This window comes from Orcinus orca, chromosome 15 (assembly GCF_937001465.1).
Source record: "Orcinus orca chromosome 15, mOrcOrc1.1, whole genome shotgun sequence".
Taxonomy (NCBI): domain Eukaryota; kingdom Metazoa; phylum Chordata; class Mammalia; order Artiodactyla; family Delphinidae; genus Orcinus; species Orcinus orca.
The window spans coordinates 60,097,101-60,112,222 of record NC_064573.1 but is presented as its reverse complement, the minus strand read 5'-3'; the positions used below and the strand labels follow the sequence as shown (position 1 = coordinate 60,112,222).

At 42.4% G+C, this 15,122-nt stretch overlaps 1 protein-coding gene across 2 annotated transcripts in view; it reads right to left on the bottom strand.

The window, feature by feature from the left end:
* Positions 1–965: 965 nt before the first annotated feature.
* Positions 966–15,122, bottom strand: part of VAPA (VAMP associated protein A) — a 37,591-nt gene continuing 23,434 nt past the window's right edge. Inside the window, exons 5-7 of one of the 2 annotated variants that reach the window (XM_033439413.2) lie at positions 8,840–8,974; positions 4,775–4,948; positions 966–1,725 (exon numbers count right to left, since the gene is read on the bottom strand). In XM_033439413.2, the coding sequence (XP_033295304.1) occupies positions 1,567–1,725; positions 4,775–4,948; positions 8,840–8,974 (468 nt within the window). In that variant the 3' untranslated portion in view covers positions 966–1,566. The remainder of the gene's footprint in view (positions 1,726–4,774; positions 4,949–8,839; positions 8,975–15,122) is intronic. The other variant, XM_004275959.4, reaches the window with a different exon arrangement.

Sequence of the window (15,122 nt, the reverse complement as noted above, 5' to 3'; positions counted from 1 at the left end):
ACTCAAGCAAGGGGTTTTCTAGAAGATAACATACAGTGCAACACCACAGTACACGGGCTCTGACGAGTTCAAAACGTACTTGAAATGAAAATGCAACCAAAATACTTCAGAGCATCTCACTCCATTATAAAAGGTACACACAGACCTGGGGCCAACATACTTCACTGCACCATGTCAAGTCCCAGAGTCCAATTTCCCTTTCAAATATAAGTGCATCTTTCACAAAACCAACACCTATTTTCAAAATTCGCTTGTATTAGACTGTACTTAGTAGAAAAAGTGAATCTATTTTTTCTGGTTCCAAAACTTTCTATGCCAACACAGATTAACTAAATGAGACATAAGACTAAGTACAGGTAAGTACGCCAGACCGTCACGCATTTATAGTGCAAACATATTTCACGTGGTTGACGTAGAGATCTGCAAAGGATAAGGTCATTTTTCACAAAGGAATTCCCAAGGTTTACTCAGTAATACCAAATTTCCATAATGGAAATTACTGTGCGTGTCAAACTGGATGGGGAAAAAACCTACTTTTAACTATTATTATGAAATGTTATAAAATAAAAGGAATTCTTAGGCTGGTCAAAAAGCAGTGACTAGAATCAAGGAGAATCAGTCTTTCTTGAGAAGACACTAAAAGAACCTATTAAGAATAGGATAAATTAAACACAATAGAGCCACAGGGCAGACATGTAAACTGACTGAAATTACAGCACTTTTATACTCATGGTATTTTGCTTGTTTTATATTATCTTGAGGACAAATGGATTATGATCCTCCAAAACTCCAAAAATGGCCTGAAATTTTATCAATTCCTTTCCTTAAAAGAATGAGGACTTTGAACCACAAATACTCTAATATCCGCAAGGGTTTCCATGAGATAAATTACGCATTTTATAACCCAGATCACCACACAGCACACTCCCTGGCATCCCATCTAATGACACGACAAACACAAGCTATCGAGCAAGAATCTGTTAACAGTTTTATTATTTTTGTGTTAAATACCATGGGACAGGGTTGGAAGGATGAAAAACTCAGTCAACAACTGCCTCACAAGGGATAAGAAAAATTCTGCCATGATATTAGCAAAGGTAAAGGAGAAAATTTACACTGTAAGAGGCACCATTTCCCCACAGAATACCTCTTGGCATTTCCTGAATGAGTGGGATTAGCAATCTAAATAAATCATATTTCAAGAGGTAACAGCAACAGATAAAATTTAAAGGGATTATTAAAATAACATTTACAAGACTCTGAACAATTCTTGAACTCTTATTAAAACCACAAAGAAAGAACAATTCTTTATTTATGAATTTCATAAAGGACTGAATGTGCAATGACACCTGCTAGGGATGGTCTGGTGACGTTCACGCTGTCCGGGAGCCCAACACTCTGCTCTTACTGTGTTTCTAACCGTGAGACTGTTACAGGCGAGGCCTATATGACGCTGTACACACAAAGAATGGTCACTGTGGGCCACACTACCAGTGAGATGGTAGGTAAACAAATCTTTTTCTGGTCAAGAGAAAAAAAAAGAAATAGCACTCTGCATGCTTCACTCTACAAGATGAATTTCCCTAGAAAGAATCCAATGAAAATGGCTGCAATTACAACAAGAAGTGAAGGAAGAGGACTGGTGACATTATCTCTGAAGGACGCAGCTGAGGTGGATCCAGGTTTATCCGAATGTGCTACCTTTCTGAGCCTTAAGCCTTCATCCTAGAAAAAAATATATGCACAAAAAGAGGTTTTAAAAACAAATATTCATACGACTAGTGAGCTACAAATATACAGACAAAAGGCAGGTCAGTATGCATGCGACTGGGGGCAAGAGCAGGGACGAGCTGCTACCCAGCCTAAGGAAACTTTCTAGGGTGATACAAACAGTCTAAAACCTGACTCCAGTGATGGCTGCACATTCCATAAATTTACTAAAAAAAAAAAATCACTGAATTGTACATTCGCAACGGGTGTCTTCATGGAATGTAAATTATACCTCAATAATGCTGATTTTAAAAACCAGAGCCAAGAAATACACTTCTAAAAAACTGAAAAATCAGCTACGGTTGTATTTACACAGAAGGAAAAATCCCACTAAAATTAACACAATTAAAGAAGAATTCTACGCGCGCACTTTCCCCAAGGTGGCCGACAGCATCTTCACGCTGGACTCCATCAGCCAAAGTCCACCAGAAACAAAGTCAGGTCATTAGTCTGACCTGCCACAAGCAGGGCCCCACACAGCAGAGCGCAGGGAAGAGACAGGACTCTACTGGACTGGGGAGGGGGAGTGCAGGATGGAATTTAAACACAGCGTTTCAATGTGCTCAAAGCAAAGCAGGAGGTCTTTGTGTAAAAGGGTCAGCACCAGAGTCTGGACTGTAGAGGAGAGACAGAATCGTTTCCTTGGAAACTACAAATACAACAGGGGTGGGATGCTGTAGGCAGAGCCCCGCACCTGAGGCTCTGCAACTGGACCAGAAAGGGAGGCCGCTTCTCTGCCATCACAGTGACTCCCATCCTCCAGACCGGGTGGCTGCTCCGTGCTGACTGACACAGCCTCACCCAGCGAAGTTTCTGACAGTCAGTCTGTGACTTTAGGGGACCAGGTTTCTCAGTAACAGGACAGCAGTCACTCTAAGCAGGAGGTTGTTATGACACTTTACCAGCTGCAGAATGACCTTGGGGAAAATACTGACACCGGTTTACCTAGGCAGGGCTTTACCTGGTCCATCATCCCAACCAGATGAATACGGGGCAGGCTTTCACCTCCTCAGCACAAGCTCCTGTTTACTTTCTCACACTGATTCGTTCCTCTAGTGTGTGCACTAATAACACCCAGGGGAAGAGTGCACCTGACGTCATGCTGTTTTATTTGCATGACTGGATTTTCTGAGGGTTTGCGGGTTTGGGTCTTGTTCTTATTGGTCCCGTGTGGACAGAACAATGATGCTCAGTCCCGGCAAGAACTTTAAAAGCTACTCCAGGTGATTCTGCCTCCCGGGGTCTCGGGAGGGCCTGAACACATGTGTTTAAGAGCTCACAGCAGATTCCAATGCACAGGCTGGAGGAAGAAGGCCAGGGCTGCGGAACGTAAAGGGCAGTGATGAGACCCCTCAAGGAAGTCAACCTGGCAACCAGCGATGATGGGCCTTAGTGTGAACTGTTAAAGGTCCAGAAGTTGACTCTGTAAACCAGTGGTCTTCAAGGTCCTTTTGTTTTCTCTTTTAAACAGCAGAACGCTTTTTCAAATAACATCTACAGAACGTTAGTCCATAAAGAGTCGGGACCAGGAATCAATCTTATCACCTATCTCCCCAGCCCGGCCCGACCCAGGCACTTCTCCCTCCCAGCCAGGCGACGGGCCGTGGCTCTCAGTACACTGAGGAGCACGTCTTCCATCACATACAGGACTGAGGAAGTCATGGCACATAAAGGAAAAGTAACAAAAAACAGCACCCTTAAAACTCCACAGGGCGTGGGTGTGGGTGTAACATGAGACCACCTCTCCACTCTCCAGACAGGCGCTGGGGGCAGGGGCCTCTGCGGCGGGGCTGTGGAATAGGAAGAAACAGCCAGAAAAGCCGTCTCAGCACATCAAGCCAAGACATAGTGCCTTTGATTCAGAGTGTAGTTTCCACAGGCTATGAAATAATCAGATGTAGATGACATCCCACAATTTAGCTTATTTACTTTAAGTACATTTTAGTATCAATACTATCTACTTTGACATGAAAAGCTTCAAACAAAGCCTCAAAAAGCAACTTAAAGGTCTTCAGGTCTTGAAATATTAGTAAACTCCACACTATCCCACAGCCCATCGCTCACTCACTCAAACGTGAATGAACGCTGTGCACATGTGCCGTGAACGCAGAGGCGGTGAACACAGCCCCTGCCTCCGAGACACCCCAGCCCGCCGGAGGGAGACGGACAAATGGGAGCCAGAAGAGGTAAGCGGTAGCCTGGAAACAGAGGAGGCAGCATTCCAAGACTGTTTCTCTTTTCTTTTCAGGGGAAGAGAGTCCCAGAAAAGGTCATACTGACAAGGTGATGAGAACCGAGCACCATGAGACGTGTGTGCATGCCACGTGGGCAGGGCAGGGCGCCGGGCCGCCCTCGGAGGGAAGTGCTCCTGCTATAGCAGAGGAGGCTCCTCCAGGACCCCCAGCCCAGTGCTGACTGACACGACCTGGAGAGGCACTTCCAATGGGTGCCCTACATGGAGTTTTAAATTTTCTAACAGCACATTTAAAAAGGTACAAAAAATTGGCAAAATTTTAATGATATACTTTATTCAATCCAATATAACCAAAATATTATTTCAACATGTAACAATACAAAAAAAAGAGGTTTTTTTGGTTATTTTTGGCACTATGTCACTCACAGCACATCTTAATTCCAACTAAGCACATTTCAAGCACCCTGGACAACGGGGTGCCAGTCTGGGGACAGCACTGCTGCAGCAGGTGACAGGACCAGGGCCCAGAATGCGAAGGCTGCACAAGCGAGAGAGGAAGCCAGCAAGGCCACGGCCAGACCCCAACACCCAGGCCAGCTGCTGGGAAGGGAGCACGGGACAGAAGCAGCCACCGCCCAAGTGTAAGAAGAGGCTGGCGGGGAGCCAAGGCCAGGACAGAAGCAAATTGGGGAAAAGGAGAAAACTGAAAAAGGGTAAATGTAAAAGCTGACAGACAAAATGGCCCAACAACGTTCACCTCCCCGCTGCCTTCACTGCAATCAAGTTCCTTTCCCAGGAGCGAGCACTTACTCTCAGGTGTCGGTTTTCTTCCGATAACTTCATCATCTCTCCCTGGAGCCTCTTGCACTCTTCCATGAGCTTCCTCGTCTCAGTATCATTGAGGGAAACACTGTGTGGCTTTGGCACGGGCCCGTCCTGCTTCGCAGCGTTCAGGGGAACAGCTTTGCTGGGTTCAATGTCGTTCTGCAGCACAAAGACAACGGGCAGGGCGTTTTTCAACTGACTAACTCTCCTTACAAGTTTTTAAACAACTTAAACTCCAAACATCCATCTCCAAGAAATTATTTACATGCAAAGTTTTGACAGTTTTCAATTTCATTATTAAAAAGTTTTTTAAATACCCAATGCCCGGTCACCTGTGAACAACTGCACAGGACGACAGCAGTAAACACCAGCAGTCAGCGAGGTCAAAGCACGTGAACCACCCCTCCTCTGCGCCCGCCACCCTGTGCACTTACCTCCACCAGAGAGCACTGAGCACACAGCACAACACTGTACTTTTGGTGTTCTTTCCTACAACGCTTCAAAGCCTGGGTAAAGCAAGAGCCATTCCTCTTTGCATTTACCCCTAAACCCAGCACTGTGGCCAACAGTAGTTACTCAGTAAGTATGCTGAGTGATGCCAACCAAAATCCAAACATGAAGTTCATTTTCAGTGCTCTGATTCTGCAATTCAAATGGGGTTCTGGAGGGAAGGGGGGATGTTATTGCAAACACACAATGAAATCAGGAGACTACCTAAGAAAAACACTTGAAAGAAAACCTAACTTCTATTCATGGGGAAAAATAACTGAAGGATATGAGCACCGAAGGGGAGATGATGAACACAAACATGTATCATGGGGAAAAAAAGAGGGGAGGGAGTCCACTTCACGACTTTAAACTCAAATATAAACGATCCCTTCAAATCATTAGTAACACTACCTGCTTTAACTCATGAAACTCAATATGGAACCACAGTGGTACTCAGGCACCTTTAAAATTATGAGCCCCCAAATCTTAACTCCTGCCAGCACTCACCCATTGGAACTAGTGGCAAAGGCATGGAGAGAAAGGCACAGGGCAGGGCCTAAGCATCCCTGAGCCTCAACTCAACACCCATCCACCGGAATCTCATCTCTGCCTTCACAAGCTCCCTAACAGGACTAGCACTATTCTTGTCTTTAATTAAAATTTTACTTGCTAAAAATTTAATTTTTCAAAAAGAATGGTATAAACCGCTTTCATCATTCAGATTTTCCCACTTCTCTTCAGAAGCGTCCCCGCTGTGATGGGTTTTAGGAAGCCTGCTTCACCATCCGGCGCTGTGCTTCCTGTGCGAGCCTCTTGTTCTCCACTCTGTCCTCCCCGTCCCAACCAATCTCATCGTACTCTTACAAATCCTGTTTCAGATGTTTCTGCTCTCCACCAATTTCTTTTCCTATCCTTTTCCTTAACAGTAATTAGAATTCATTTCAAAATGACTTCTCAAGTGTGCACTTTCCAACCTAGAACTAGTCCAGCTTCTGGGAACCAGAATGGCACATGGCCTTCCTCTGTGAAGAGGAACAGTCAACAACATGGCAACTCAGCAATCTTTAGGTTTGGGGGAAAATATCACACTCATACCAGAAAGGTGACATTACGAGGAGAAATTACGAGGAGATACAAAAGGCCAAAAAGTGAAGACAAAAAAAATTAGAATGAGGAATCATCAAACTCTTCACAATTGGCTTTTTATTTTTAAACAAATTCTTGAAATTCCAGAAAATTGAGAATTACGAGAGGGAGAAAGGGAATTACCTCCCATTCTCTCATCAACCTAAAATAACTATTATTTCTATATTATCTTCCAATATTCTCTTTCATATGCATATTTTATAAAATCAGCATACATGTAACTTTTTAATCTTTATTCATTTATATGTACATCTTCTAATTATCATTTTAAATGACACGATGTCATTAAATATTCTGTTCTGTGCCTTACCAAAATTACTTCAACATTTCACTCTTGTTAGACATTTGATGGGTAGCTTCCCACTCTGGGATTTTAATTAACATGTCAATCAATATCTTCTCATGGTGGCAGAATTAGATTTCTCTTTTTATTGAAAATTTTCCTTAATGTTGATATATTGCTTTTACAAGAAAAAGGAGAAGAAATGTCATAACCAATGTGTGGAGCATAAATGTTAAGACGAGAGTGCAAATGATAACAGTGCAGCCTAAACACTTGTCCAAAGTAAGCCAAGCAAGTCACACAACAGTCACACTGAGTAAACCCACTTACCCCACGTGCTCACGACCATTTAGGCCCCTACAAACCAGGCAACATACAGAGCAGAGGCAAAAAAATCTAATTTATTGATTGATTGATTAATTTAAGTAGAACCATGTATAAGCTACCTGGGCGGTGGTTAAAGGGGGTGGGGTGGGGGGAGAGTCACGGGTGTGGAGACAAGCTGGGGAGCCTGGTGGGAACACTAAGGCTGCTGAGACAGCTACAGGCTTCCCTTCAGGAGCGCCACGGTGAGGTTTGGCTCCAGAAAAACAGCGTGTTCCTTGAGAGCTGCTTCAGACTGGTCCCGAAAGAGGAGACTGGCTGTTCTGAGAACCATGGAACAAGCAAACTGGAGGGACTTGACACGCTCTGATTCTGAGGCAGCTGAGGAGTGACACTGCACGCACAGTATATCTAACACTGCAACTCAGAACAGACTCGACGGTCAGCCCATGGTATCGAGATAAGAGAAAACACGGTATCTCGTACATTTTCCACTCTTTTATATTATTTAGCCTACCTGCAGTAATCTCCTATCTATAAGTTGAATTTACTTCTGCACTTTTTTTTAAACAACCTTTAGAATTTCAGTTCCAATATTCTAAATTATTCCTTTTGGGGGTGATTAGAAAAAGCGAGGACACTGGGACTGTTCAGAAGAGGAAATACAAATACAAGGCAAATTCAGTTTTTGCACTGAAGCCTTGGGATGGACAAAGGAGCCAAAGAATGTAAACACGAAGCTACATTCTCGTAACTCCTGTTAAGAGTAAGGGATCAAGTGTATTACAGGGAGGTAAAAGGCAAGGCCAAGAGCCACAGCAGGAAACTGTCAGAAGGCCTGAGTAAGGCCTTAACTGGGAAGAGGTAGTATTTGAATAATAAAGTTACCGAAGATATAGTTTCACTCTGAACAACCCACTTACTCTTTTTCTCTAGGATCATGATTCCCAGAAGTAAATAACTAAAATCACAAAATTTTAAAAGTATCAGACATTTAGATAGAGGATCAGGTTTTGTTTAAGCCTTAGTATACACATTCCCTGCAAAGCCAAATCAAAGTATCAGCAGCCTGTTCAAACTGTGCGGTTCCCGGAGCTCCCAAGAAGCAGGAAATGAGAAAGGGAATCATATAGCACCCAGGACACCACCAGGAGGTCACTGTCATCTACTGATGCGCTGGCATTGCACTTGAGTGAGTGTTAAGTGTACACACACACACACACACACACACACACACACACACGGAGACATGAATAAATTCAAATATGACCTAAGATCTTTAGGGCTTCTGCCACAAATTCTCCTACCCTGGGGCACTGTAAATAACTAACAATGACAGTTAAAGAAGGGTTAGTATTATTTGTACTGGATAAGAAACATAAAGCAGTAATCTCATTTATCTTTTTTTTAAATATATAAACACAAATACTTGCCTGGAGAGTGATATTCACCAGCTCCCACCTTTACTGCTACACCTGCTGGTCTGTTCACATTTTTTTTAGAGGATGCTCCCCAAATCTCAGTGACAGGGAAAATTACACCAATTTCAAAATAATGTTCCCACTTACATTTGTCCTGCTCACTACTGAGATTTTATTAAGTGTGGTATTTGTTGTTTTAGAACAGAATAGTTTGTATGCCTGGTTTTTAAGTGACTGTGGTTCTACTGTAATTTTAAACATATCTGACATTTTCAACTCTAATTCCTTCACAACACACAATAAACACCTCGTACGTGCTGGGTGACCACATCACCATAACCAGTGACACTGGCAGACTTGTCTATCTGTTAGCTCCCTGAAACAAACCTTCTGTTTCTCCTGTTTGAACACACTGAGTGCCCTGGGCTCATTCTTCGCGCTATAACTGGCAGGTGCTGCAACTGTGCTGTTGATGCTGCTCGGCGGAGCGACAGCCAGGGCCGGCCCCGGCGGAGCAATACCCTGAGGTGCAGAGGAAACACATTCTCAGATTCACACCAAGCTCTGACTTCTCCTGCGTGGGACTGGGAATGACTAACACAGAAATCATTAGGTTCTAAAACAATCACCTTATTCTATAAAGATGTGTTACACATAAGAAATAATAATAATAAATAATAGCTATGTTAAAGCAAAAAATACAACACATTTCTCAACTTTTTCTATTAATTAGCTATAATCAACTTGCATTATGTTCACTAACTAAATGTAGAAACCTTATTAAACTTAAGCCAGCCTCACGTTCTCCTAGAATGAGTACCCTCTGTGTGGCTCTATTTTTGTTACTACTCAATACTTGTCAGTACCTGAAGAACAAGCACTTCATATTTTCTTACCTTTGCTAACTCTCTAACTGAACAATGTTAAAATGAATTTTTTCAAGGGTTCGAAAATTGCAATGATTTATAAACCTCTCCTGTATTCAACGACACCCCTCCCCAAACACATACACACACACACCCACTTACCCCCCAGGATCAAGAAACAAAGACACACAGAACATTCTAGTATTCCATTAGTATCTCCACAGTTCTCTTCCTATCTTCTCTAATTCCTTTAATACACATAAAAATAATACTATACAAAAAGGTTGGAGCAGACTCTGAAATAATACTTACTGAGGGCTTCCCTGGTGACACAGTGGTTAAGAATCCGCCTGCCAATGCAGGGGCACGGGTGCAATCCCTGGCCCGGGAAGATCCCACATGCCACAGAGCAACTAAGCCCATGCGCCACAACTACTGAGCCTGCACTCTAGAGCCCACAAGCCACAACTACTGAGCCTGCATGCCACAACTACCGAAGCCCACACGCCTAGAGCCTGTGCTCTGCAACAAGAGAAGTCACGACAATGAGAAGCCCGTGCACCACAACGAAGAGTAACCTCCGCTCACCGCAACTAGAGAAAGCCCACGCACATCAACAAAGACCCAATACAACCAAAAATAAAAACAAACAAATAAAATACTTACTGATATCCAGGTCATTGTACATAACTAAGACTACTCCATCTTACTTAATAATGCATTGTCCCCAATCTGTTCTTTGTCTCAACAGAAAATAATGTATATTTCATTACAAAAAGTCTTTATACATAGGGCCCCTGAAATTCCCTATTCTTAACAGTCCTTCAGGCTTCATTATGACAAGTATTTTTCCCTAGAAAATATGTCATTAACAGATAGATGTTAAATGGAGGGCATAAATGAAATGTAATAATTTTTCTAAATTTGGAAAATGTCAAGTAGAGTTGGTGGCCTAAAATAAACCAAAAAAAATTTTTATTTCAACATAAAGAATTGAAGAGGTTGTAAAACATCATAACAAGTTAATTAAAACCACACTCAATCCTAAAAAAAAACACAACCACTAACTGGACATTAGATTTCATAATATAGAGTTGATAATAACTAAAAAGAGCTAATAATTCACAGAACTCCAGTTTGTAAAATAGAAAGTAGTCGACACTCCAGTATCATCTGCGTCCAGCTATCAACAACCCAGGGAATGCACTGAGCGGTCTCAGTAGTAGCCCTGAACATAACTCATTTGAAGACTGTGGGCCATTACCTTACTGAAATGCACCCAGTCAAAGTCCTGCTGTCCCCGAGGACTAGGGGGACCACACACCTTAGTGCCTAAGGGCAGTATTAGTTAATGCCTGTTGTCCAGGAATAACTATTAATAGTACCTCTTTTTATTCTAAAATAAAAGGGTTCTTGGACTCCTAGGTCATTCTATGTATGATCCAAATCAGAGAGCTATTTTCCAAAAAGAAGCCCGTATTCTAATGATGGTTCCAAATAAATTAGGACTGTTTTATCACAAAAATGATCTCTTTAAACCATAAAAATAAAAACATGGACTCAACCACCATACTTCTAAAGCTGGCACCTTTCTTATCCTACAAGATGACTAAAAACTTCAATCATTTTCTGAGTTATATATTCAGTATCAAGGTCCTAAAAAACCTAAAGAAATCAACAAGATAATAACACAGCCGTTTCCAACTGTCTTTAGAAACAGTAGATGCCCAAGAACTAACAGCATACCTAAAAAGATCCAGATCCTCAAACAGGGAAAGGTGTACTTACATAATGTACTTGACTGCCTGTCTACTTCTTTTGAGGGCTCGGGGAGGTGGGTGAGGAGCTGCGGGCAGGGGTGAGAGTGGGATGGGGTACCCAACATAAGACACACTGAATCAACAGCACGTTTTGCTACCTGCTACCTACACCAACTCTGAGAAGAAAGTATCAATAACCATGATAGCTATTGTGCTATCTAACTGCTTTGGATGCGAACCAAATTTTTCTAAGTTGATTACTAAAGATCATAAATTCTGATGAGCAACTCTTTGGAGTAAATGTGTAACTGAACATGGGCTTCTCCACTGCTCTGAACACTAAGGCTGAACACAAAGTACATGTGCCATCTGGAGAGAGCTGTGTATTAAAGTTGTCACCACCAAAAAAAAAAAAAAAAAGTTGTCACCAGCAACTTAGTTAAAAACTAAACTGGGGGATTCCCTGGTGGCGCAGTGGTTGAGAGTCCGCCTGTCGATGCAGGGGACACGGGTTCGTGCCCCGGTCCAGGAAGATCCCACATGCCATGGAGCGGCTGGGCCCGTGACCATGGCCGCTGAGCCTGCGTGTCCGGAGCCTGTGCTCCGCAACAGGAGGGGCCACAACAGTGAGAGGCCCGCGTACCGCAAAAAAAAAAAAAAAAACTAAACTGAAGTTTGCTTAAATTAACAAACTTTTTAAAACATATTGACAAACAAACTAAAATAAATAAGGGGTCAAACCATGTCACTATAGGAATTTACTAACAGCAATCGTGACTATATAAACTAAAAAATATATTTTGTACTCTACTTCTAAAAATACAGGCTGCCAACAGTTCTCATATTTCTGTGGATCTTGCACATTTAGAAATGTGTTTTCCTTGAATAAGGGCGTTTCATCTTTAATCAATTTGTGTAGTCAGGATTCAGCTTCATATGGCATCTTACCAATTTGTCTGTAGTAAACTGACAAACTTTATCTAGGTAAAACACTACTCAATGATGCCCTAATTTCCTAACAGACAAAGTTCATACTAAACTGAAGACAGACATACAGAAAAAGGATATTAAGTAATTTCGTAACTGTATCTATGGATACTAGAAAGAAATCAGTATGTTAGAGATACTATGGTCTTTAAGCAGTTTCATCAACTTCATCTGTAGACAATACTAAACCAGAAATGGCAAGATACCATTAGGGTCTTACCAACAGGGTTTTATTACCACATGAATAAAGTATTAGAAAAGAGGTGTTTTGTGTGTGTGTGTGTGTGTGTGTGTGTGTAAAAGGTTTCATCTTTTTTTTTTTTTTTTGGCAGTACGCGGGCCTCGCACCGTCGTGGCCTCTCCCGTTGCGGAGCTCAGGCTCCGGACGCGCAGGCCCAGCGGCCATGGCCCACGGGCCCAGCCGCTCCGCGGCACGCGGGATCCTCCCGGACCGGGGCACGAACCCGCGTCCCCTGCATCGGCAGGCAGACTCCCAACCACTGCGCCACCAGGGAAGCCCAAAGGTTTCATCTTTAATCATTATAACAAATACACAAAAACTTTATATATTTTATACTATTATAAACACTCCAGATTTGGTTACTCTGAGGTTTCACATTTTCTGTAAAGGATGCGATGCAACAGTAAGCTTATGACTTGACAGGAAGTCACTAATCAACAATTCGGACAGCACCAGGTCTGTACCAGGCTGCGCCCACTTCAGTGATCCCTCAGTAATGGGGATTTCTCGTAGAACCTGCAGGTTAGCAGCTCCACAAGAATGAGCTTACACAGGAACGGCGTTTCCAAAAGTGTATTTTACAGAACATCTGGCATTCCATGGGAAGTTAATTGCATTATATGAAACAAAAAAGAAATACTAGGTTAATCAGATTTTCTTTATTCAGAGCCTTTAATGTGCAAATATGCAGTGTGCTTATTTATAGCGTTTTTCCAAACTCATCTGACCACAGAGCCCTTCCAAACCAACACATTCTGGCAAACACCGCCTCATAAAAACACAGCTGTATTTCAGCCCTTCTTTTTAACACGCACATTAATCAATTAAGGCCACCTCTAGTATAGATACAAATATTTTTGCACATTTGAATTATATAAATCTGATATACTGAAATATTAAAAGTCTCATTTTATGTGCCAAACTTGAAATGTGAATTCCAAACACTTAAAAATGTCCATCAAGAAGCATAACAGCAAAGCTAAGAAGCCATGAGTTGCTATATTCCAACAGCACTGCAGCTGGTGCACAAGAGGACCTGCCCATCCTTCTCTGTTAGTGTTGGATTTTACACAATTTGAATTATCCAAGAGCTTCAAGAACATAACCCAACCATTAAACACAATCACAACACCTCAAAAAATAAAAGGATGAGCATCATCTTATGTGATTTATGTGATACTGACTAATTTCACCATTAAAATTTTACCATTAAAAGTGCCTTCAACTGACAATCAGGCCTCCACTAGAATCTTGGCCAAAAGAATGGTTTGATAGGAATTCTCACAAAACTAAAAATCACTGTCTTACTCCCAGTGCCCAGCTTGTGGTCTTGAAATACCATCTCCCACTGAAAGGACCCAGGGCTTGAAGAAATGTCTAATCCCAGGTCTGAGCCTGGAAGTATCTTGCCATATTAGACATGAAGGAAATTACCAAAGACTACTAAGGTGAAAGGACTCAGGAGCCGGCTACTAGCCAATCTGATCACCAATACGATAACTGCAAGGGGCTGAAACAGTAGGAATTTTAAGTCCATGAGTCCATAACAACACGGCAAAGAGGGAAGGGAAGGAAAGGAAGGAGGACAGAAAGCTGACTGTACATCATCAGAGGGACACTGTAACCAACTCATTTTTTGAAAGCCTATAACTTAAGAGAAAGCTTTAGAACTCCACCATTGAATGAATCAGCGGGTATCAGATGAGCTCCAGTTACTCTCTAACTAATACAATGAAGCAGTAATGACAAAGTCACCATTACACAACCTTGAATGAATCAATGGACTTAAACTGTATTTACTCACTTCCAACTGCACTGACATTTGGGGCTGGAGAATCTTTGTTGTGGGGACAGTCCTGTGCATTGTAGGAAGCTGAGCAGCATCCCCGGCCCCTACCCACTAGACGTCTGTAGGCCCCTCCACATTAGCTGTGACAACCAAAAATGTCTCCAGACACTGACAACTGTCCCGTTGAGGGGCAAACCACCCCTGGCTGGGACCACTCATCTACACACTGCACACCAACGGCTGCTAACTTCAAAACAAAAAAAATCAGACATTAGGTACCTCCCTGAGAGAACAGATAACCACCTACAAAGTAGTCTTGCCTCGCCCTCACCGCAAAAATAAGCCTCAATTTAATCAAGTCTCTAGATCCAATGACAGGAAATACCAAAGACAGCAGAGAAGTTAAAAGATACCTGAAGGATGCAATCAGCAAAATCTAGTCCGTGGGAAAGTCTACAGGACAAACTCGGTTTCTTTAATAAATAATTTACAAGAGAAAAACAGAGGGAATCTATAGATTAAGAGACTTAAGAAACATACCATCCAATAGCAGTATGTGGACTTTATTTTGATTTCAAATCAAACAAACTGCAAAAAAACAAATGTTTAGGGCTTCCCTGGTGGCGCAGTGGTTGAGAGTCCGCCTGCCGATGCAGGGGACATGGGTTCATGCCCTGGTCCGGGAAGATCCCACATGCCGCGAAATGCCTAGGCCCGTGAGCCATGGCCGCTGAGCCTGCGTGTCTGGAGCCTGTGCTCCGCAACGGGAGAGGCCACAACAGTGAGAGGCCCGCATACCGCAAAAAAAAAAAAAGAGATGAATGGATAAAGAAGTTGTGGTATATATATACAGACTGGAATATACAGATACAATGGAATATTATTTCAGCCATTAAAAAAAGGAAATCCTGCCATTTGTGACAACATGGACGAAACTTTAAGGGCATTATGCTAAGTGAAATAAGTCAAAGAAAGACAAATACTGTATGAGCTCACTTATGCATGGAATCTTAAAACAAAACAACAA